We start from the raw sequence: 25030 nt of genomic DNA on the forward strand, positions 1-25030 counted from the left end.
TACAGTGGACAGCTGTACATTGGACAGCTTTACAGTAGGCAGCTTTTACAATGGACAGCTTTACAGTGGGCAGCTTTAAGTTTACAGTGGGTAGTTTTTACAGTAGGCAGCTTTACAGTGGCCAGCTTTTACAGTGGGCAGCTTTGTTTTATTTTAAAGGCACTGGCAGTGGGCAGAGGCACCAGCTTTGTTTCAAAGTCAGTGGGCAGAGGCACCAGATTTGTTGTTTCATAGGCATGGGCACCAGCTTTGTTTCATAGGCACTTTAGGCAGTGGCCGCAAGTTTTAATTTTATTTAAGTTTAGTAGCACCACCAGCAGTATTGTATTATAGTGTATAACTCCACATAACCCAGTGTGTGCAGTGCATTGCATACTGTACACCCACTGTGTGTAGTATATGCCGATACTGTGACTGCCATCTATAGCTCCGTACCTCATCTGTTTATACGTCACTGTGACTGCTGGTACCCCATCTGTTTATAGGGTACTGTGACTGTTGTCTGCAGCTCCGTACTAGTTTCTAAGGTACTGCTGTGACCGTAGGCCATACCCCACTGTTTATTTAAAATTAATACAATTATTACAAGTTAAAAAAAGAAAAGAAAATTCTCTGTCCCACATACTGTGACTGCTCTCCGTAGCTCCGTACCCCATCTGTTTATAAGGTACTGTGAGTGCTGTCTGTACCCCATCTGTTTATAAGGTACTGTGACAGCTGTCTGTACCCCATCTGTTTATACGGTACTGTGACTGCTGTCTGTACCCCATCTGTTTATACGGTACTGTGACTGCTGTCCGCAGCTCTGTACCAGTTTATAAGGTACTGCTGTGACCGCAGGCCGTACCCCACTGTTTTTTTTTTCATTAATAAAATTATTAAAAGAAAAAAAATTCTCTGTCCCACGTGCTGTGACTGCTCTCTGTACCCAATCTGTTTATAAGGTACTGTGAGTGCTGTCCGTACCCCATCTGTTTATAAGGTGCTGTGACAGCTGTCCGTACCCCATCTGTTTATAAGGTACTGTGAGTGCTGTCCGTACCCCATCTGTTTATAAGGTGCTGTGACAGCTGTCCGTACCCCATCTGTTTATACAGTACTGCGACTGCTGTCCGTACCCCATCCGTTTATATGGTACTGTGACTGCTGTCCGTACCCCATCTATTTATACGGTAGTTTGATTGCTGTCCGTACCCCATCTATTTATACGGTAGTGTGACTGCTGTCCGTACCCCATCTGTTTATACGGTAGTGTGACTGCTGTCTGTACCCAATCTGTTTATACGGTAGTGTGACTGCTGTCCGTACCCCATCTGTTTATATGGTAGTGTGACTGATGCCCGTACCACATCTGTTTATACGGTACTGTGACTGCTGTCCATACCCTAGCTGTGTTATTACGATACTGTGAGACGGTGGTGACCATTACGTGCTGTTTAGAGCATTGCTTCTTTTTTTTGTGGGGACCCAAACACAGCCACAGTTGTGCGGCAGACCCTGTGGCTGAAATAGAGTCTAGAAAAGTTGCAGGGACCACAGGCGCTTTCTAAGTTCACAAATATAAATTTATTACACAGAACATACAAAGTAAAACGATAATTGGTCCAATGTGGACTGTTATACACAGAGTTAAAATTGATGATGATGCATAAAAAATGCAATGACAAGTAAAGAAAGTTCCAGGGATTAGTTCCTTACCCAAGCCTGGCGGTGGAGCCACTGGTGTAAAAGTGCAGAGTGCCTCCGGATGCACCCTGCTAGGCTCCAGGTGATTGAGGCTGGGAAGGTGTCCTGGATAAATGCTGCAGTATCTGCTAACGCGTTTCGAGCTGAAAAGCTCTTCCTCAAGGCTGTATACTGCAGTGTTCCTGGGTGTTGCTGGCTGCTCGCAGGTTGACTGACACCCTACAGCAGTGAAGGGGCGACTAGGGGCGGTCGCCCTGGGGCCCCCACGCATCAGGGGCACCCACACTCCAGATGGGTGGTGGGTGTCAGGCAGTGAGGTCCGGGCAGTGCTTCCTTGGGGTCCGGGCAGCGCAGGGTGGCAGGGGGTCCCTGCGGTGGCTGGACAGTCAGCCGCAAGGTCCCTGCGGCGGATGGGAACTAGTTCCCATCCATCGCAGGGACCCCACCACTGCTCATCCACCGCAATGTGGGAAGCATTGCAGAAGTGCTGGGGGATAGATACCGTGTTCTCCCACTCACCTGCCAGCCCCTCATCTCCCCGCTGCCCTGCTCTCGTCACACTGTCTCCGGGGGTGCTACCCCGCTTTCCCCGCCTGATCACCCCGTGTCCCAGGTGCCATGAAGAGGCTGTGCCCGTGCAGCAGCTCCGACTCTGATGGGCAGCGAAAATAAATACTCCAGGGGGTGGACTGGGGGGGTGGGGGGTGAGAGGTGGCCCCCACAATTTTGTTGTCCAGGGCCCCACTGTCCTTAATCTGGCTCTGCCCTACAGCCATTTGCAGATGGTAGCCCTGCATTCCCCAGCCAGTGGGAGGGCTGCTGACATCATCAGTGGTCATCAGTGGCCCCGATCTCCCCATGCAAGGCCATCGCAGTGCTAAATGTGTCCTGGCTTACTTGGAGCTGTGAACAGTGGGGGAGTAATTGCGAATCGATTTCCTCTCATGTGCACAGTTGCGAACAAATTTGCATGTGTGGGGTGGCGATTACCTGATTGCTGGGCTTCAAAGATTCGCAGCTCAGCAATCAGGTCTGAATTGGGCCCAATGTGACATCATTTAACCTAAGCAAACACACTTTTGCTTGATACACTTGTAATGTTATGACACTAGCTAGGATATAGCGCTAGCTAGGATATAGCGCTAGCTAGGATATGGTGCTAGCTAGGACAGTGATGGCTAACCTTGATACTCCAGCTGTTGTTGAACTACACATCCCAGCATGCCCTGCATCAGTTTTAGCATAGCCTAATAGTAAAACTGATACAGGGCATACTAGGATGTGTAGTTCAACAATAGCTGGAGTGTCAAGGTTAGCCATTACTGAGCTAGGATATGGTACTAGCTATGTTATGTTAAAGCCTCCACAACTAGGATTTGGATAAGTTTTCTATCATTGCATTTAAGATACACATATTTATTTTCTCAAATACTCACTAAGGCATTGTTTCTTAAATGGATGCTTTAATTTAAGATTGATTACAATCTTATTGCAGCATATTTTGGAGACAAGTCCGATTAATACAGAGATAACACTGGATACACAATTCCCGGAAACAGAAGATCCTCAGTATTTCAGAAAAATTTATCCAAACGCTCAAGGTTCCCCACCAGCTTCTCACTAACATGGTTTGAATCTCTCAAGGTCTATTTTGCTCCAATTAATCATCAGGACTTTTTCTCAATTCATAGGGTCATCGCTGGCAATAACACTGCTATCTTATCCTTTGCTGGTAGTAAGACTGCACTTCCATGGGGAAGATGTGGTCTGACAGTGGTAGTAATAAATGGTAATGTTAAAGTACTTAATTCAGAATTCTTACACAAAATCGCCTTAAAGCACGTCAACCTTTTTCGTGTCAACCCCTATAGCCTGTCAACCAATAGTGGTCGACTTTAACACTTTCAACCTAATGACCCATCTCCTTTGATTGCAGTTGATTCCAGTATCTATTTTAGTTTCAGCCAATTCCAGCAACTCCTTTTTTTCCAGCCAATTACAAAGTTCAATATCCTTTGTACCAGCCGGCTTAGTACCAGAGAACCAGAGCAGGGGGCCGTGACCTGCTCGTCAGGTGCAGCTAAGTCCAAAGCTCCATGTGGGGCTCCCTGGTGAAAACCACTGGCGAGTTAGACTCCACGCCCCTGTATCTGGTCTCCGCCAAACCTCTGGTGTAGCTATTCCCTGGTATCCCAGTGTCATTGACTAGTGGGTATGGGCCTTTAATCTAACACTTTTTTGGAATCTACCATTTTTTTATCACTTTTTATCACTGTAATGCAGTGGTTCCCAAACTTTTTTGCATCACGGCACCCTAGATTATAAGAATATTTGTCACGGCACCCCTAGGTGCAAAGTTTGCCACCGAGAATTTCAGAAAACAATATTAAATTAAATAAGTTGTGCTTATAGGTCATCCTTCGGTCTAGTTATGTGTGTGAGGGACAGGATTCACTTCTGTTTATCCACATATTTTAAAACTGGAAGCCACAAGCTCTGGTTTTGCCTATTACATTGACCATAAATAATTTAAATCAGTTCTGGACCAGCAAACCGAGGCACCCCTGCAAGTTCTCTAGGGCACCCCAGGGAGCCTAGGCGCACAGTTTGGGAACCACTGCTGTAATGATTACCTCTCATCCATTATAACACTGTAACTGCTACTTCTTACCAATTCAGCTCCTTTTAACAATGAAACCTCTCACTAATCTGTTGCCTTGGGGTGGTTGGCTTGTGCTGGCCTGTGGAATCCCATGCTCTAGAATTGAACTTTAGGACTGTTAGGTACCCACCAGATGAGGTGGTGGTTCGTGGCCATATTTTTGGCCAGAATTATGCTAAACACCTCAGTTATACTCTATGTTATAGTGCACAGTTTATTATAATTCTCATTTAGCAGTGTGTGCAGCTGCATTTTTTCTTTTTTTTGTGTAGAACTACAAGGTGTGTCTATTAAATTCCTGGACTGTGCGTGTAGTTAATGAATGAAAATGTGTAGGAACGCGTCATCATGCGGATGTGATAGCGTAAACAATGAGGCGCGAAGGTGGAACAAATGCGCAGTCATTGCGTCAGCATTTCCGGTTTGGAGAAGGTAAATGCAGGTGGTTCATTAGAGCGCGTGTCACGGTCGGTGATGGAGCAAAGAGTGAATATAAATTTTTAAAACAGAAGCAATGCAGAATGGAAGCTTGTGGGGATGTAATCGACGCAGCTGACCGAGATCCGTTGTTTCCGCAATCGATCATGACAGGCGACGAATCCTGGTGTTACCAGTACGATCCCGAAAAAAAGAGACAGAGTAAAGAATGGAGGTCACCATCTTCTTCAAGACAGAAAAAAATCAGTTTCCAGAAGTCGAAAGTGAAAGTCTTGTTGATCGCTTTCTTTGATGCACATGGACTGATCCATCACGAGTTTGTGCCACCTAATCAAACTGTCAACAAAGAGTACTATGAAGCTGTTTTGCATCGGTTAGTTAAACAAGTACACCCTGTGCGACTAAATATGGATAAAAGGCAGCTGGCTCCTACTGCATGACAACACGAGGCCCCACTGTGCTCTCAATGTGAAGCGCTTTTTCGCAAAACATGACATCGTAGAGGTTAATCATCTTCCATATTCTCCTGATTTGTCACCTCCTGACTTTTACTTGTTCCCAAAACTTAAGACTGCACTGAAAGGGCATCGATTTCAGAACGTAGAGGACATAAAGAAAAACGTAAATGCTCAACTTCGAAGCATATCTTCTGAGGACTACGAACTGTTTCCAGAATTTGTACCGCCGTGCACAAAAGTGTGTGAGTGCTGGAGGTGATTATTTTGAGGACTATTAAATGTATGTTTGTTTTTTATTATTCATTCCTTTGTATTAGCCCCAGTCCTGGAATTTAATAGACACACCTTGTATTAATCTCATTATGGAATCACCTCACCCCTCATTATGTTTAGAATTAGGGTGTGCAGTCCATGTCTGTCTCATATGTAATCTAGCCAGCCCAGGTATACTCAATGTGGCACACTGTTGATTTCTGTTCGTACACTTCCTGTTCATTTCACAGGGCCTCATCTGTAGCCTAGCCTTCTGTTACCCAGGCTAATGTTCCTCTCCCTCCCTGTTCCAACCTTTACACAGCCTTACCACACTCACAGTCCCAGTATATTGGTAACTACTACACTGTTGCTCTTTACCAGAGTGGCCTGTTAAAAAATGTAGTGGTTTCCTCTGTCCTGTTACCATTCAGGCTCCCACTTCTCTTCCCCACCTTGACTAACTGCTCCATTTTCCTTTTGCATGCAGCACACCATCTTCATGGTGTGATGTGTGACTTCCAGTCTCATTGATTTGCTTCTCAGTCCTGACTCCAGTGGCCTCATGAAGGCATTGTGTGTTCAACATGCCGTCTTCTTAATTGTCAGTTCCCCATAAGACAAAGATAGGAAAGGATCATAGAAGGATTCCCAGAATTCACTAGATAACTCATCACATGCGAATCTACTTTCTGTCAATTTCACACATCTCAGATACTACAGAGAACGTCTTTAAGATGATCCCTCTTCTCTGCTCTAACATGGCTCAATCCCCTTCACCTGGGCCCTTATTCTGATCGGTGCGGCCGGATCCGATTATGCGGCCAGGACCGTGCGTGCGAAACCCCGCCTTCCATACGGATCGCCAACTCCGTCCGTACGCGGTAAGAAGCTGGCCGAACGGACCGCACGTGTATTTTTCACGGAATACGCCTCCTCCATCTAAGGGAACCTCCCCCATCATTCGATGGTCGCAGACCATCGAATGCAGGACCGAGTGCTCCACCAGCTCCCGCAACCTTAGACCACACGGACATTTTTCCGTGCAAAAGCCGGGATCTGGGCGGGCAGCTGACATCCGGCGATGTCATATGTCCGCCCCCTACACGTGCGTCACGGCCGCATTACCATACGTACGCCCAGTGTTTTAATGGGAACGCCCATGAAACGCGGGGCGTATGCATATGGTAATGAGCCCAAATAGCCCTCCACGCCCCTCTTCACCCCCTGTTCGGAGTGTTCACATATCATGCGGGATTTGGCCGTACGCCCCGCTCGCACATGCGCAGAGACGCCTTTGCACATGCGCAGACACAAAACATCGGCGGGCCGAACGCACGCGGATATATCCGCACCGACCAGAATAAGGGCCCTGGTGATCTTCCTGCCCAAATCATCCACTTGTGAGGCAAAATTGTGGAGATACTTAAACATGTGGAGATGCCCTCTCCCAAACAGGACATGCAAGCACTCAAATCTTGGCTTCAAGAATCTCTCCAGAATACCTCTAGTACAGGTTGCAGTCGTACATCTGGGCTATCGAAAGTCACTGTGTAACACATTCTCAGCCTATTCAGCCTAGATTACTAATCTTGTGCATAGTTAAAAATATGCTAATTTATCAAGGTGTTTTTTAGAGAAATGTTCTTTATCAAAATCTATTACAGTATCATTACATTTTTTTTTAAACCATTGATTAAAATTAGATTAAAATTAAAACTGAAGTTCACTGACTAGAAACAAAAACATCCAGTTGTACAAATAACAATTCTAATCTGTATATAATTTAATCAGATATCAGTTATATAAGGGATGAAGCAAATAGAAAATGCACTTTAATAATGGAGGTTGAATTTGGTGGACACAAGTCTTTTTTCAGCCTTAACTACTCTGTAACTATGAAACTAAATATTGAGTAAAACAAAGCAAAAAAGATACTAACATGTGGCTTTAAACCGATTTAAAGTAAGTGGCTAAAACTACATTTTATATTTTTGGAGCTTGGTGTCAACCTGTAAACCACTATCAACATTAGGTATTCACAGGCTGGGCACTAAATAAAATATGCAACAGAACCTAATACCACTCTTAAATTGGGCCCTTAATCTGATGCTTTATCCACCTCTTTGCAAAGAATGGTGGCTGTATTTAAATCACAGAAAGGATTTTGTGTAATCTGCTCGGTTTGACATCCACTTTTTCTACTCATGGAAGCTACTCTACGGTCAATATATTGGCTTTGAGTATATTTTGATATCTTTATTATACATTTGTGTAATTTTTACTTTCTCTGCAATTCAGACAAAGGTGTGTAATACCAATACTACCATAGACAAGTCAGAATTGAATTCCTGAGTACAATGCAAACTGTCTTGGCTACGACAGTTGATCAGTCCTAGATTTTATAGTTATATACATGTACACATTATGCATTCATGCCACTTAATCATCCTTCAAGGCTTGATTCACCATATGCCAGAAGACTGTGAAATCATTTCCATCCTTTGGCCATATGAGGTATGTTTTCTTTTTTAACAATCTTCTCATCTGGTGATAAGGGGAAAGCCTGTGATTGGGGATTTTCTCTAAAAACAACAAAATCAGTACATCAGCATGCTCATCAAAAAGGCGATAGCTGGCTACCTGCATTTCCTGTGAACACCATTCACTGGCTAAGTAATGTCTACTAATGACACAAATTGTTTTTCGGCTGCTGTAGATGCTATCAATGATATTATCTACAATAGCCTTTCCTGGCTCAAAGTCCCGGTGATGAAGACAGAGCTTCCAGTGATAGGTTTCTTCTAGGTTCGGAACGAGTTGACTAAAGACCCAGTCTTCATCACTACAGTTATAGGAAATGAAAGCATCAAACTGATAGTCTTGTTTCTTCCCTTTGTATTTCCTGTCATACAAATAACCTTGGAGCATGTAATAATAGTGCACAATTTGCCGACTCAAACACTTCCACACAGTCAAAGACACCAATAAAATGCTGATAAACACAGATGTGGTCAAAAACAGTATAAAGCCATAGTCAGGCATGCAGGAATCAATGTTAAAAGTGGAAAATTTCTGTCCCCTGTTGGATGGGGGATAAGCACATTCGAAGTCGTAAAAGCCAAGTACTTGGGTTTTTATGTCAGTTTGCACCCACTTTTGAAACCATTGGTTGTCACAGCTGCAGTACAGTGGGTTACTGCGCAGGTCAAGGAACTTGACAGATGATAGAGAATGGTGTTGCTTATCAGTGAACGTGTTTAGCTGATTACCTGAGACTCGAAGGACCACTAGTTTGGAGAAATTTAATGCAGTGAGAAAGTCAAGTGATTCAAGCTTCAGTCGATTCAGGTGAAGTTCAGTCAAATTCTGTACAGGTTCTAATAGACTCTTATCCAGGGTCTGGATAGGGTTGTTGCCCAGGTCCAATTCTTTGAGCTGTGGAATATATGAAAGCACATTTTTGTCAATTTCGGTCAGGGCTAAATTCCCTGCCTGGATTTTATTTAAAGCTACCAAGCCTTCAAAAATATTAACGGGCAAATTCCTCATGCCATTGTGGCCCTGACTATTAAGCGTAAGAAACTTTAAAGATTTCAAGATTTGGAAAGGTGGAACATCCAGTTTTTTGGAAGATTCATATTCTATGAAATTGCTAAAGAGTTGCAGTTCAACAAGTGAGTTCAGTCCTTGGAAAGTATTATTTTGCAAATTATTTCTGGTTATTTTATTGCTGCCAAGTAGTAACTTTTGCAAGTTTCCAACCCCTTCAAAGGCTCCTGGGTATATGACTTCTATTTGATTGTCTATCAAATTTAAAGCTTTCAGGAATGTTAAGTTTTTAAAAGTATCTGCAGTAATATAACTTAATTTGTTTGTCCTCAAAATCAGATCCTGCAGATTTTTTAAATTAGCTGCAAATGACTCTGAAATATCCAGAAGGTAATTTTGTCCAAGGTTCAAATTTTGTAGACTCCAAGTGATGGGCGATGAGGAGTGAAAAAATGAAATCTTGTTTTTAGATAAATCTAAATATTTTAGTTGACTATATGACTTGGTGTCATTTAGATAGACTGTTGTAAGTTGATTGGAACTGAGGTTCAATCTTTCCAAAAAATGAATCTGTGATAAATCATCTGGAAGTGATGTTAATTCATTATTGGCCAACGTCAGCTGCTTTAGTGAAGATAAATGGTAAAAGGTTGATTCAGGAACATGCTTAAATTTATTATGAGACAAATCCAAATTTTTTAAGGATGTGCAATTTTGAAAAGTATTAGATTTAAACCCAGTATAATCATTACCTTGGATATGAAGAGCTTGTATTTTGGGGTGTTTCTGGCATATTTCTTGGATAATGTGGTCAGAGTCTGCTAGGTTTAAATGACCAACATTAATTTCCTCCAAGGAGCTGCAACTGAGACTCTGGATAATTTGTGATACAAGTGGTGGTTTCAGTTTTATACCTTCCATGATTAATCTCTTTAGTCCCTTCAGGAAGCATGGGTCCTGTATCGTCCACACAACAGGTGGCCCACAAAATGATATATCTAGGGAAGTTAAGTTCTGTAGGATCTGGGTTTTAATATTTATTGCAGAAAATTGATTTTTTGAAGCATCAATAATATGAAGTGAAGGAGATATGTTTTCAATGTCTGAAGATGAAAATAATACAAGGCTACAGTTTCCAATATAAATCTCTTCCAATCTGTGTATCTGAAAAGCATCACCTATAACTTTAAGGGTACGGAGAGGGTTAGATGAAAGATCAAGAACTCTTAGATTTCCTAAAACAGAAAAAGCCATAGGCTGTATAGTCACAATGCCATTATTGTCTAATAACAGAGTACTAAGGTTTTGTAGTCCTTCAAGCATGCCAGCATTTAGAGATGCTAACCTGTTATTACTGAGGTTCAGTAGCTTCAGTCGAGATAATTTCTGGAAACTTCCGTTCTCCATGAAGTGTATTCTATTTGTTGAAATATTTAGTTCCACAATGTTACTAACATTGCTGAAATCTGCAGCCTTTATAACTTCAATTCTATTAAAGGAAATGTCTAGAATGACTGTTGTAGGTGGTAATTGCTCTGGAACATGATCTAAGCCCTTGTTGTAGCAAAGTATTTTGGGTTGAGCTAGGTTCTTAACCTCACATCCCCGTATTGCATAACCATCTCCTTGTTTGATTAAAGATAGATATATTAGCCATGTTAGTGGAATGAATATCATCTTTGTGAGAAGGAACAGATCAGAATAGAAACATCTAAATAAACTAATAATTTCTGGATTTCATTGAAAACATCAATTCATTTCCCAAAATCTCTGTAACCGTGTTAAATATTCCCGGTAAAATTGTTTAATTCCAGAATTCATTCCATCTGTGACCACGTAACCTATGGAAAAGGAAATAAAAAGATAATTCTAAATTATAAAAAGATAATGTCAATATTAGTAGAGTGTAATGCATATTAATGTCTCTTTTATAACTTTTACATGTCTCTTTTACACCTTTAGCATATCAATTTTATTCATACATGCTAATCCTAATCAATTTGTACTATAACTCAACCTGTAAAGGTAGGGGGAGGTTTATCAAAATGTGGAGAGAGATAAAGTACTAATCAATCAGCTCTTAACTTTCAGTAATTGTAACAAAAGCTGATTAGTACTTATTTCTCTGTCTGAGATTTGATACATCTCCCCCACAAATAAAACTATAAATAAAATAGACTGGCAATTAATTAGGCTCTGTTCAACAGTGACATGTGGAAACCATGGTTGGCATTCTGGTTTACTGCCATTCTTGCTAGTTTGACCCCGAAGCCATTTGCAGGGATCGGGGAAGGCCAAGGGCGGACAGAGTTTTCCCATTTTTTTTAAAGCGGCAATCAATTACATGGCAAAATCAACCTGATTTTGCAGGGTAAATGATTGTCGCTTAAAAAAAATATTGGAAAACTCTCCCAAAATTTCTCACTTTCTGATTCTCACAACCTCAACCTATTACATTTGGCCCCATAGAATTTGATGGCAGATAAGAACCATTTGGATCATTTAGTTTGCCGTGTGGCTATTAGGGTTAGAGGTTAGAGTTGAATTAGGTTAGGAGTTTGGTTATTGTACTAGTGTTAGGGTATTTAGGTCAGGGTAAGGGTTTTGATAAGGGTAAGGGTTGGGGTGTTAGAGTAGTAAGATTCATTGGAAGAATTTCAATAGTAGTGTTAGAGTCAGTGGTGCAAATATAATTTTTTTCCTAGTGGGACTGCAGCAAGTGCCAAAAACGGGCATGGTCACGTGTCATGGGGAGCGTGGTCAAACATAACTAGGGTAGTGGCTACATGACAATAGGGAAGTGTCCACCTTATGCCACATACTGTAATGCTCATTACACATTATACCACACATCGTAATGCCTATTACACATAATGCCACACACAGAGCCGGTGCTACCCACTCAGCAAGTCCTGAAAGAAGGGAGGCTCCCAGCTGGATAGTCGCTCTCCCCACTCTGCTACATTGCTGATGTGTGCTGCCACCCTCCGCCTGCTATGACACAAGCAGCGGCGCTGGCAGCATGAAAAGCAGGCAGCACCTGGCCCCTCCACTGCAGCTCCGAGCACAGACTCCATTCAACACATCCAGTCTGTGGCAGGCATTATAATCAATCAAAAATCCTCACAGCAAAACACTGCTTACATTGCCAGGAGGCTTTTAGATTGATTATAAAGTCTGCCACAGACTGAATTAGCTGAGTGCTGAGCAAAGCACCTGAAAATCTCTACCAGGGCCCCCAGGCTAGCTGTTGTCCATCTGTAGGGGCAGTGGGGTGCCACATTCAGCATCAGGAGGCCCTGACACTCCATCTTCTTATTTTTGTGTCAAGTCAGATATTCCTACACGACCCACACCTGTGTATGATTGTGGGGCACAAGGAGGGATGTGTGATGGGTATACAGGAGGTACAGTATGTGTGTGAGTGGGGGGCACAGGGCCACAAGCATGTAATCCACCTGGGCCATGAGCATGTAACTCTCCCTGGCAATGAGCATGTAACCCCTGAAATTGAGCAAGAAACCCCCTGGCAATGAGCATATATCTCCTGGCAACAACATATAGTTTAGCTGCACTGATGTGGCATAATATGTGATAGGTATTAAGGTGTGTGTCATAATGTGTAATGGGAATTACGTTGTGTGGCATAATGTGTATTTGGGGTTGAACTATTGACTATCTATCCGCTGGATAATGAGGAAATGAAGGTGTCAAAGTCGTATTGCATAATCACTGCGCTAGTATACTATAGCCGCCATTTTCGTCTGCATATTTACGTAAAGAGTGTACCGGAGCGAGTACGATTATTGTGTGAGCGCAAAGGGAAGCCATACTAATACACATAGAATCATACTCCACAATCACAAATAATAAAATATAGTTATATGGTTAAATATCGCAACACATAGTACTAAGGATAATGCATGATTCCCCCTGGACATATTTAGTACCTATGTGACCAGTCTCTCACACGCAGTCCTCCGGTGTTTGTTTGAAATGCGCAACATATACCATTCATAAGTTATGGACATTATATTTATTAATCTGTACATTGTCACGAGGAAGGGCTAACTGAGGAAATACAGTTGAAACCAGATGCACAGCAGGGAACCCCTGGACATGATGACGAAGCCTTGAACAAGGAACCAGCTGTGCATCTTTACTACACCAAAAAGGAGAGGCGAAACCTGACCTCTTGACCAATGAAGAACTTTATTGTACCCCATTGTCTGGACCCTTTATATTGCTGCGCACGGACAGGGACAGTCTATTTGACTGTGCTCAGAAGGAATCGTCAGATACCCGTCCTATCCTAAGGAGTCCCGCCGACCGGACTCCTTAGGATAGGATGGGTAAATGACGATTCCTGCCGCCGCTGATGGTCCTCTGAGAGTCTTATACCCCATGTGGGTGATATGCTATTTTATTCCCAACCAATTGTGAGTTTATCCATTAAATTAGCATTTTATCTTTTACATACAATGTTGCACTAGATGTCATTTTTTAAAGTCTTCTTAGGATCCCTGTGGACTACTATTGATTGAAAGACCCTTTATATGCCAATCAAAGCACAGTTCCATGTGAGTGCAAACAATCACCATTAAATTGGATACTGTTCAATACATTATTTGCACAATGGTCTGTTTCTTTCTCCCAAGATACAGGGTTACTTGGTGTTGAAAGCAATCGATTATAGAAAAAATTGTGTAAGTGGATTGTATTTGTGTATTTCGCCAGGGTTGCACAAAATCCTTTCCTTGTATTCAAGATTTGTATACTGTATGATCTCGATATACTCTGTCACCCCTTTTGTCCATTAGAGACTTAATACATACGGTGAAGAACTTTGTACCCTAATTTCAAATTTATACCAAGTCTTGTGTAATTTATTCGCAATAAGCGGAAGTATTTACAGGAACGATGTGCAGCGTGAGATACGGCACACTATGTGGCTCTATGCATTGGTTCGCCCGTAATTAGGAATAAAGAGTAAAAGTTTACAGACACATTACGTAAACTGCAAAACGTACTTAGTCAGGGCCGGCTCTACCATTAGGCAGCTGCCTAGGGCGCCAGGTTCTAAGGGGGCGCCACCAAGTCTGCCTACCAAAAAATCAAATATGTCTATGGGGATCCTTGTACTTAATGCAGGTGGTGGCTGTGGCAACTCTAAGACCACACCGCCATACTCTCACTTGAAGTGTACTTCCCTACTTTGCTGCCCCCTCTTCCTTGTACTGGTTTTTGGGAGCCTCCCTGCCATTCCGCAATGTTAGGCAAGCATGCCTTACAGGGTTGAAAAATGGTTATTGGTGGCAGTATGGGGGGGATGCAGTAAGTTGAAGTTTTTCCTAGGGTGCTAAGAAGCATTACACCGGCCCTGCTTATAGTCCATCGGTTTGGGAAATATTAGGATTTAACACAGGCCAGCATCATTGCAAATTAAATAATTACTTCATACTTCAGTCAGAAGACTTGTCTAAATTTCTAAAGGGAAAAAAAGAGAAAAATTATAAACCCTGCCACCTAGATGGCAGAGCCTATTGGGCGCTTGAGGAGATGTGTAAGAATTGCCAAGCTGCTCACACCTGGGGGTGGTAAGTCCCCTATATAGCTATATCTAGAAAAAGGAAAAGATGGATGGTGGAGCGCTAACTATTTTTGGATATACTTGAATTATAGATATAGCTATATAGGGGACTTACCACCCCCAGGTGTGAGCAGCTTGGCAATTCTTACACATCTCCTCAAGCGCCCAATAGGCTCTGCCATCTAGGTGGCAGGGTTTATAATTTTTCTCTTTTATATCCAAGTATATATCCTAGTATATCCAAAAATAGTTAGCGCTCCACCATCCATCTTTTCCTTTGTAAAAATTTCTGCCTTATTACCAACCTGGAAGGTTCACCAATCATGTTGGTCTGAACATTCTATGTGAGGTAAATGGACCTTTATTGAGAAAATATGAATATACAGTATGTATGGTCAGCAAAAGATGGGCGGGATTAGCACACCACATAAAGGAGTATATCTCCGACAGGGATATATATATTTCCAGCTCCATTGAGGTCCAGAGGATAACCTTAAGCTAGGTGCACGGTACACATTGTGTGTAACCAGCGAAGGCACGACTGTTGTACATGGATATTGCGCTTGGCAAACACACTGCACGATATATCCATACATCCCATATTTACCTGCATGCTGTTGTGTGCGGGGTTGGCCCACCTGATGCAGTACATCCGGTGGCACAGCCCCACGGATAATGGCTGGGAGCACTCAATCGCTGGAACAACTATGCAATGTTGATGATACATGTCAGAATTATATATGTCACGCAATGTGGACTCAAATTTACCATAGCACAGCCAGCCTTCTGCCTGACAGAATGACATACTTTCAAGGAAAGATGATGGGGGAAATTTACTAAGATGTGTATTCTACTTCACATGTGATGTTGCTATGGGCAACCAATCAGAATCTTCTTATTTATTTAGCACCCTCTAGAATATAGTAGACAGGATCTGATTGGTTGCCCATAGCAACATCACATGTGAAGTAGAAAGTAAATTTCCCCCAATGACTTTGGGTGCACAAATTAAATATTGCACCCTATCTACAGCTGAAATGAGTAACACAGACATTCCTCCTATACTATTTCATGAGGTGGCGGGGATCTTGAGACAAACACTTTATGCTCATGTGGTTAGAGTAAAAAAAAGTCCTTGGCAGTGGCTCTTCTCATGACAAGAGAGGCAGTGGGTGGTATACTATTAGGACCAACCCCTTTTGGCATAAGACTAATGGAAATAGTATACCCCTCTGCATTAACTACATGTTGTTATTCTGGATATTCCCCATTGTCAAATTTAAATCTAAGGACAACATGATATAAGGAAATGATTAGAGGAAATCACCAGAAACATTACGCACTCTAACTGCATGCTATAAAATATCACATTAACAATTTGCATTCAAAGGTGATGGCATATTTTCTCTTGCTTCATTCTACCAAATGACCACACCTGACCCATAATATGAAATACTGCTTATATCACTCTTTTATTCCTCAATTCTAAAAAAACCCTCAATTTTGTTTGAATAGATTCTATGAGATAAATTTACTAAAGACGTACACACACACACACACACACACACACACACTAGATGAGAAAGAAGATATCTCGCCTAGCGTGTACACCCCCTGCCACTTGCTCGCTCACCCCCACCGACATCAGCAACTGTGTTTGTCCCTGCCACCGCCATTAACTAGTGCTAGCCTGGAGACACTTTGGCAACAACAAATGGAGTGTGTGGTCACCTTGCTGTCTCTGCATTTGGCTATCTGTGCAATTCAACACCCTGCAGCCAATATCACTAGTAAAGTGCTGGCCAGCATGTCTTTAGCAGGAATACATATAATATCCTGTCGTTCAGGGTGCTGGTGGTCAAAAATCATCTGGCATCCCGAGTCTGAAAATCCCAACAGGGTCTCTGTAGCCCCCTAACAATTCCCTCTCTTGCATAAGCCTTACCCTTCCTCCCGTCCCGCAGCCTGACCCTAACCACCCCGCTAGTGCCTAACCCCCGCATCCTGCCTCCTAAACCTAACCCTTCTGCCCACAGCCTAACCCTCCCCACTAGTGCCTAACCATAACCACCATTTTAAGTGCCTAAACCGAACCCCCCTCCCCTAACCCTAACCTTCCCTCTCTGCAACCTAACCTAACCCTAACTTTCACCCCCACCTAAGCTTATTCTTCCCCTCCCCGCAGCCTAAACCCCCCCCCCTCCACCCCACTAGTGCCTAAATCGAATCCCTCCATCCGTGGCTTTGAACGCCTGTTCTCTGAATACTCACTTATCGGGATGCCGGCTGTTGGTATTGTGGCGTCTGAATGCTGACCTGTACTCATAGTTGAGATGCTGGTGTTGGTATATTGAACACCGGCATCCTGACTGCTGGGAAGTGGTCTGCATCAACTTTAGCCCATTTCTTTCTCAAAACCTGCAGGCTGCACAGTCCTAAGGAAGCTCAAAGTGGTGCAGGATTGAACTTTTGATGGTGGACCTGCCCACAATCCTCATTGGGCACAAATTTATAAAGGATATGCACTCAGGGAGGTGGGTGGTGGCTGTAGGGCATGGCTTAGCACAGTGACGGCATTGACACTCCAGCTTTTGTTAAACTGCACATCCCAGCATGCCCTGCTACAGTTTTACTATTTGGCCATGCAAAAACTGATGTAGGGAATGCTGGGATGTAGTTCAACAACAGCTGGAGTGTCAAGGTTAGCCATCACTGGCTTAGCATATAGTTCCCGTTTTAAACTTTTTCTATATTAAAGCCTGTGCATTGCTTGAAATCTGTCGCTGTGCAGTGTGGCTTTAGCACAGTGGTAGCCAACCCTAGCCCTCGAGAGCTACCAACCGTGCACATTTTCCAGACAACCTAGTTGCTGCACAGCTGCAATCATTAATCACTGACACATTTTAAAAGATACACAGATGGAGCTAATTAGCTGACTTGCGATTCTGTGAGGAGACATGCAAAACATGCACTGTTGGTAGCTCTCGAGGACTAGGGTTGGCTACCCCAGCTTTAGCATATGCAAAATGGATAACAATTGCATACCTCCCAACATGACCCATGCCAGGAGGGACAAATTACTCTGCTTCTGGACTTTTTCTCTTGATGCATGATTGCCATCACCTGTGTTGAACAGGTTTACTAATAAGAAAGGTGTTTCTCCACAGGTGATGGCAATCATTAATTAAGAGAAAAGTGCAGGAGCAGAGCATTGTGTCCCTCCTGGAGAGGGTCATGTTGGGAGGTATGCAATTGCACTGCTTGCATCCCTATTGACCACTCTCTCCATATCTGAATCCGGTCACTTTAGACACAAACGTGATCAAGCTTCAAAAAGTGATGAAATGGAGAGTGATAAACAATCAACCAATCAGCTCCTAACTGACATGTTACAGGCTGGTTAAAAAAAAAAAGGGAAGGCTGGGGATTGGGGGTCTGTTGCACAAGACTGGGAGACTCAGGGTAGTAAATACAAAGTGGCCCCCTATTGTGTGATTAATTGGATGTATTCACAGGTCACAGGGGTGTGCTACCACAGACAAAAAAGGAGTAATGATTTAATAATTGGAAAGAGACAGGTTTGTCATTAGTGGTGCACCAGTTGCAAGAGAAGAGTCATAAAATATACCTTTTATTATTTGTTGGTTAAAAGCTGCAAAATATAACAAACAACATGTAACATGAAAACAAGTGAATACAGTGCAATTTTAAAATGCACGTGCGGAGTCTTAGAGCAACTGTCAAATAATGATAATGTAAGCTTAATGTAATATAATAGGTGACACCTTACAATATTCCTTCCCAAGTGATACTGCTTTCACATTGCAAAAACCTGCTTTCATCCCGATTTTCTAAACGTGTCTTAAAACTGGTCAAAAGCCAGTTAAACCCCTTTCATATTGCATGATGTAAAGGTATATTGCAGTTTAAATACCGTTTTGTACCTTTCAGATTCAACCCGTTTCACCCATAGAAAGCCATACAATGTCATTTTAAATGTTTTTTTGGTACTTATGTAGTAACTGGGCTGCCGATTTTGAAATCGGGTCCATCGCATCGCATCGCACCCGACCATATCGCATGCGATGCGATGCGATGCGATGGACCCGATTTTTCCATAGGATTCAATGTTAAAATGGACTGAGTCCATTTTAACATAGAATTCAATGGGAAAAGGGGTCCTTTTCATACCCCTACTATCCAAGTGGGCATGGAGTTGGATATAAACCTGTGGCGAGCGTAGCGAGCCACCGAGCCCGAAGCGTGGCGAGCGTAGCGAGCCCCGCGAGGGGACACAGAATACCGTCCCCTCGCGGGGCTCGCTTCGCTCGCCACGCTTCGGGCTCGGTGGCTCGCTACGCTCGCCACAGGTTTATATCCGACTCCATGCCCACTTGGATAGTAGGGAAATGAAAAGGACCCCTTTTTCCCATTGAATTCCATGTTAAAATGGACTCAGTCCATTTTAACATTGAATCCTATGGAAAAATCGGGTCATCGCATCGCATCGCATGGTCGTATGCGATGCGATGCGATATCGCATCGCATCGCATCTGATTGTATGCCTTAACTTAAGGCATACAATCAAAAAATCGGCAGCCCAGATACTACATAAGTACCGTTTTTTTCCTGCTTGTGGGCGGGGATCAAGTGTGGTTATCATTTGTAGCAAATACCGTTTCTGAGCTGTTCAGACTGCAGGGAAAACGGCTTTTAACACGTGTCAAAATACCGGTTTTCTGTAACCGGTAAATTGACAATGTAGCTTTCACATTGCAGCTGGAACCGTTTTAAAGCACTAAATAAACGGCAATATACCGTGTTACAGCTGCAATGTGAAAGGGGTATTAGTTAATTGTTTATATATAGAGGAAAGGTGTCTTCAAATTCTTACTGAGGTCTGTGTCACTTATTTTACTAAGTCCTGCAAAATTCTGAGTGGTTAAATATTTGTTGATACTTTGTATACTCGCATTGCAAGAAGGTATCAGTAGTAATGGTAATACTGTTCAGTCAGATGGTATTGTAATGCCGGCTATTGTAGTTCCTTACGGTGCAGAGGCACCAATAAGTGTACTATTATTAAACGCCACATACAAAGTAAAAGAGTACTGTTATACACAATCAAACACTGGTGATTTGTATTGTAACAGTAACTGCTCTCTCAACTGTTTGATGTTAAGTTAATGGTAATTACAATACAGCCACTTCCTAAATGCTATATAGCTATAAGCATATATTGCTATTACTAGCTGACCCGCCCGGCGTTGCCCGGGAAACCCTTGGGGTTTCTTTATTTTCAAAATTGCTGAAAAATGCCATCTTACAATATGCTGTGCCAAAGACCTAAGATTGTAATTTGTTATAGATTCCACCATAATGTTAGAATGTGTTTGCATTGATACTCAATGACGGCAATGAAATCAGGTGTGGTGTTGTTGTTTAAACACAACGCTCCGGAGTTGATAACTTGTATGTGTTGATGAATTCCACATCCACTCCTGAGATTTAGCACCTACTGTATGACATATCCTCCAACATCTGGAGGGTCAGAAATCGGTACAAAATCAGAAAGGGACGTGGCCACACCTCCATTTCTATACTTTCAAATTGTACAGTTTCTAGGGTGAGTAATTACAGGCGCTGAGTGCGAAGGGACCGGGGTGGGCGTTACTTACCCCGCCGAGCCAATTCACTGATCCAGCCATCACAATCATCAATGGGTGCATTGATAAGGTTTGAGTGTAAGAAGTTGAAGAATAAGACTGAGAAAAAGAATTGCCATGTTACAAAGTGTACAATTTACTCAATAAATCGTGAAAAAAATTTAAGTGTACATAGAAGTACAATCAAGAAATGAAAGTAGGATTAAAAAATAAGTTCTGATTCAAACTGATAATTGTTTGGATGGGGTGGGTTGTGAAACAAATCTATAGGTGGGGGTATGGATATTGTGGGCATAATTGGTGTTTGTTACACCTACATGGGGCCCTCAATTGATGGGATTTTCACTACAGTGTCACGGTCACATTGTCACCATAGGGGGATTCCAAATTGGGGTCCAGGTGGTCTTTTAGGGACCCTTTACAATCCTGTAGGTCTCTTCTCCTTGAGCTTACGGTCTCCCTTAATGATAGTCAATCACTGAGGGAGACCATAGGCTCCAGGAGAAGAGACCAACGGAATTGTAAAGGGGTCCCTAAAAGACCACCTGAACCCCAATTGGAAATCCCCCTACGGTGACACTGTAGTGAAAATTTCTCATCATCTGGGTACCCCCTGTAGGTGTACCAAACACCAATTATGCCCACAATATCCATACCCCCTCCACCTATAGATTTGTTTCGCAACCCTCCGCCATCCAAACAATTATCAGTTTGAATCATAATTTATTTTTTAATCCTACTTTCATTTCTTAATTGTACTTCTATGTACACATATTTATTTCACGATTTATTGAGTAAATTGTACACTATAACATGACAAATCTTCATCTCAGTCTTATTCTTCAACTTCTTACACTCATAACATTCAAACAAATGCATGCAGCGCTCATGCCCATCGACCAAACATTATCTAGGAACCAAAAGAGTCTGGGAAACCCTTAAGGCAGAGCAGTGCCTGATATCCAACTGACTAACAGGGTGAGTGTAGTGTACCCACTTTGTATTGATCAATGGGTGCATTGACCAGGACAAAGATTTCGCAGTGCAACTGGAGAGACGGATATGGGGAACAAAGTAGAAATGGTACATTAGGTACAGTTTTTATTTGCCGGTACAGACTGTTAAATAAACGGCAAATTATTTTTTATGTGTTCTGTGTGTTTGTGTGTGTTGTACTGTTTTTGTGTGTGTGTTGTAATGTATGTGGTTTTGTGTGTTATATTGTATGTATCTGTCCAATGCGTAAGTGTGTGAGGTGTGCTATGTATATACAGTATGTGTGTGTTGTGTCTTTGTGTATCTGTGCAAAGTTTAAATGTGTGTTTTGTGTGTGTTGTACTGTTTTTTGGGTGTGTGTGGTGAATGTGGGTGTGTGTTGTGCTGTTAGAGGTATGTTATGTGTGTGTATCTGTGCAATGTTTAAGTGTGTGTTCTGTGTATTGTACTGTTTTTGGGTGTGTGTTGTAGTGAATGTTGGTGTGTGTTGTACCCTCCCCACCCCGGCCGCCGGTGCCACCCCCCCATCGCCGCAGGCTTACCTGTCTGCGCGTCCCGGCTCTCCTCCTGGCTTCAATTAATAATTCTATGCAGACGGACCACGATAAAATGGCCGCCCCCATACCGCAAACAGTTTAAGATAACTGTCTGCTTTATGGGGCGGCCATTTTATCGTGGTCCGGCTCCATAGAATTGATTGAAGCCAGGAGTTGCGTGTTTGTTGTACTGTTTTTGGGTGTGTGTTGTAGTGTGTATGGATTTGTATTGTACTGCATGCGGTGTGTTTCCAGCGATTTCAGCCCCTATCTCCCCCGTGTGTACACAGCTTAAGTGTGTGAGGTGCTCTACGTATAAATGTGTGTGTTATGTGTGCGTATGTGGTGTACTGTGTGTGTGTGTGTGTGTGTGTGTGTGTGTGTGTGTGTACAATGTGTACGTGTGTGTTATGTGTGGTCTATGTATATCCTCAATTATTTCCTAATTGTTTAAAGCCTTCACCATAATGTTAGAATGTGTCTGTCATACTCAATGACAGCAATGAAATCAGGTGTGGAGTTGTTCCTTCGTCCACGGTTTCCCAGATCGTCGATCTTTTCCCCAGATCATCAATGAAGGAAAATTAAAACTTGGTGTTTTTTAAAATTCTAAGTGAAATTTCCCAAAAACGGCTTCGAGGTGCACACCACCGGGTCCAGAGGTATCTTGTTGCCAAATTTGGTGTCTCTGAGTGCCACGGTGTGTCCGCAATGCGACGGACACGCACACACACACACACGCACACAGACTCTTCAACTTATTATATAGATATAGCTATTGCATTGCCTTGGTGAGATAAGTTGTTTATAACACGTCCGTATCTGAACAGTTTAAATCACAGCCACTACTAATAGGCTGACACGCTGTTACCGTCAGCAGCGTCTCCCTGTGAGGAGGATGCAAGCTGTAGGGCAGCCCAGCGTGTGCTCGTCGGCACACTCAGTGCCGGTCACCGGTTGGACTAATACCTACAGTGTTAGGAAATGGGTACATTAGAGTCTTGACAAGGACTGATTATACAGGTACACAGACAACAGTAAATGACAGTGCTCTGAAGACATCCGCACAGCTTGGTCGACCGTTTTTCGTCACCCCCAGTATCAACGCCAACACGAAGCATGGTGAGCACAGCGAGCCCCGCGTGGGGTCGCGGAACGCGTCCTTCATCTTTTTCATGCCACCACTATCCACGTCGGCGTGGAGTTGATTTTTATAGTGTGGCAAGCCCCGCGAGGGGACTCAGAATACATGTAAAGTAATCCGCGTCCCCTTGCCACACTATATAAAATCAACTCCACGCCGACGTGGATAGTGGGGGTATGAAAAGGTCGGAGGACGTGTTCCGCCGCTGCTCGCCACACTTTGGGGTGGTGTGGATACTGCTGGTGTTTTAGGAACACATTCACACCTGCAAATTCATACAGCTGACACAGTAATGACGACATGTGTTAACTAATAACTAATTTACTGAAATAATTTGATTCATGTAGCATAAATAATTAAGAACATGCATTAATCATTAAAATATAACAACTTTGACATCAGAAACATTAATGATTAAACAACAAGAAGAATACATGGAACATAAAAAATAAAAACATTATTAATCGTCCTTTGGGAGGAGCTTCAGGGCCTCAATGAGGAAAGGGTCCTGAGCTCCCAAAGTTTTGCGCCGCATGAACTCTGTAAGGTATGACTGCAGCTCATGATGCGCAGTGCCTCTTTGGTGCTTATTCCGCCACATACATGCACCCCAAAGTTTTACCACGTTTTGGGTGTGGACCACTGTATCCGGATCAATAAAATTGAACCGGTGGTTCACCGTGAAATCATGATATCCAGCCAGTTCGCGTTGGGCGGTAGAATATGCCCTCCAGCAGTCTGTATAAATCATGGTACACCGCTCTATATTCTGCTGGATGCAGTCCATTAAGGTTGTGGCATTACGCCTGGGCACCATTTCCAGGAAGCACTGTCATGTCTCCCGGCATATCCCTCCAAAAATGCACTGCTGTGGAAGAATGCGGCCAGCATTGTTTTTCCTCTTCACGAAAAGGGTCTTGTCCACTTTAACTATGTGGCCAGGACCACCAATCCTCCACTGGGGCTGCGTCATTATGTCCGTGGCGTATGCCTCATGCATCCAGCGGTTATACAGGACAGCCTTTTTTTTTTTTTTTATATATCCAGCTGCTGGCTGCAATATTCGACAGAGGTGAGCTCCTGGGCCCACGAATAAATGAACTGCAGCATGGTCACAATCGACAAGTGGCACCCTGGAAACCAGTGTGCCGCTCTCAGGCTCACCTTCAGCCGACACACTTTCACATGGCAGCGCCACATTGACTACTTTAAAGAAAGGCGCATGGCATGCCCATTTGCACAATTCTGCGCCACCGGAAGCAGATCATGAGCTTGGAAAAAGGCCACAGCCTCCTCCTCCGTCTGCGGCAGCGAGAATACGTTAATAAATCCAGCCATCTCGATAATCGCAATAACACAGTAAAGAATCACCAAAAATCACGACCAGCTCTGAGGTATGCTTCTTCTCACGACAGAATATCACCTCAGAGTGATTTCTGAGAGGATCTGACAGGGGGCGGGAATGACAGGGAGCCAGAACGGGAAAATAGCATTGCATCGCATGCTACTACTATACGTGATGCAATGCGTGGGCGCCCTGCTAGGGAAACAAGTACCGTTGCTTATAATTTATTAATGTAATGAAGGGCTATTATCCTCTATGGGAAATAGTCTTGTCATATATGGCCAGCTTTGAGTATGTTTGGCATCCGGATAGTGTTATTCTAGTCTCCGAGGTAATATTGGAGACAATGTGATAATTAACTGGGTTCATAACTGATATAATGAGATAATGGTTATGATTGTAGAGTGGTGTAATCATTAACTGGGTTAATGATTCATATAGGGAAGTGATAATTCTAATTGTAGGGTTGATGTGTTTGGCATGTACGTTGGCAATTCTTATCACTTTCTTCCATTTCCCCTTTATTTTGCTGTTCACACGTTCACACCATCACTGCTAAGCAAGTTTTTTTTTTTTTCACCAATTGTCAAAGCTCAGGTCACCCGCGTTCCATCAAGTTCCATCACATTTTAGACACAATGACTCACTGTCACTTCATATAAGTCACTAATAGGACTCGCTCATTGGTTATTCCTTATACTGTAT

The 25030-nt window shown here is 43.0% G+C and overlaps 1 protein-coding gene across 3 annotated transcripts in view; it reads right to left on the reverse strand.

The window, feature by feature from the left end:
- Nucleotides 1-2986: 2986 nt before the first annotated feature.
- Nucleotides 2987-25030, reverse strand: part of LOC146074185 (uncharacterized) — a 49031-nt gene continuing 26987 nt past the window's right edge. For all 3 annotated transcript variants that reach the window (XM_083182014.1, XM_083182016.1, XM_083182015.1), the window contains exon 2: nucleotides 2987-10889. In XM_083182014.1, coding sequence (XP_083038140.1) covers nucleotides 7939-10725 — 2787 coding nt within the window. In that variant the 5' untranslated portion in view covers nucleotides 10726-10889 and the 3' untranslated portion in view covers nucleotides 2987-7938. The remainder of the gene's footprint in view (nucleotides 10890-25030) is intronic.

Source organism: Crinia signifera, chromosome 4 (genome assembly GCF_055691185.1).
Source record: "Crinia signifera chromosome 4, ASM5569118v1, whole genome shotgun sequence".
Classification (NCBI taxonomy): Eukaryota; Metazoa; Chordata; class Amphibia; order Anura; family Myobatrachidae; genus Crinia; species Crinia signifera.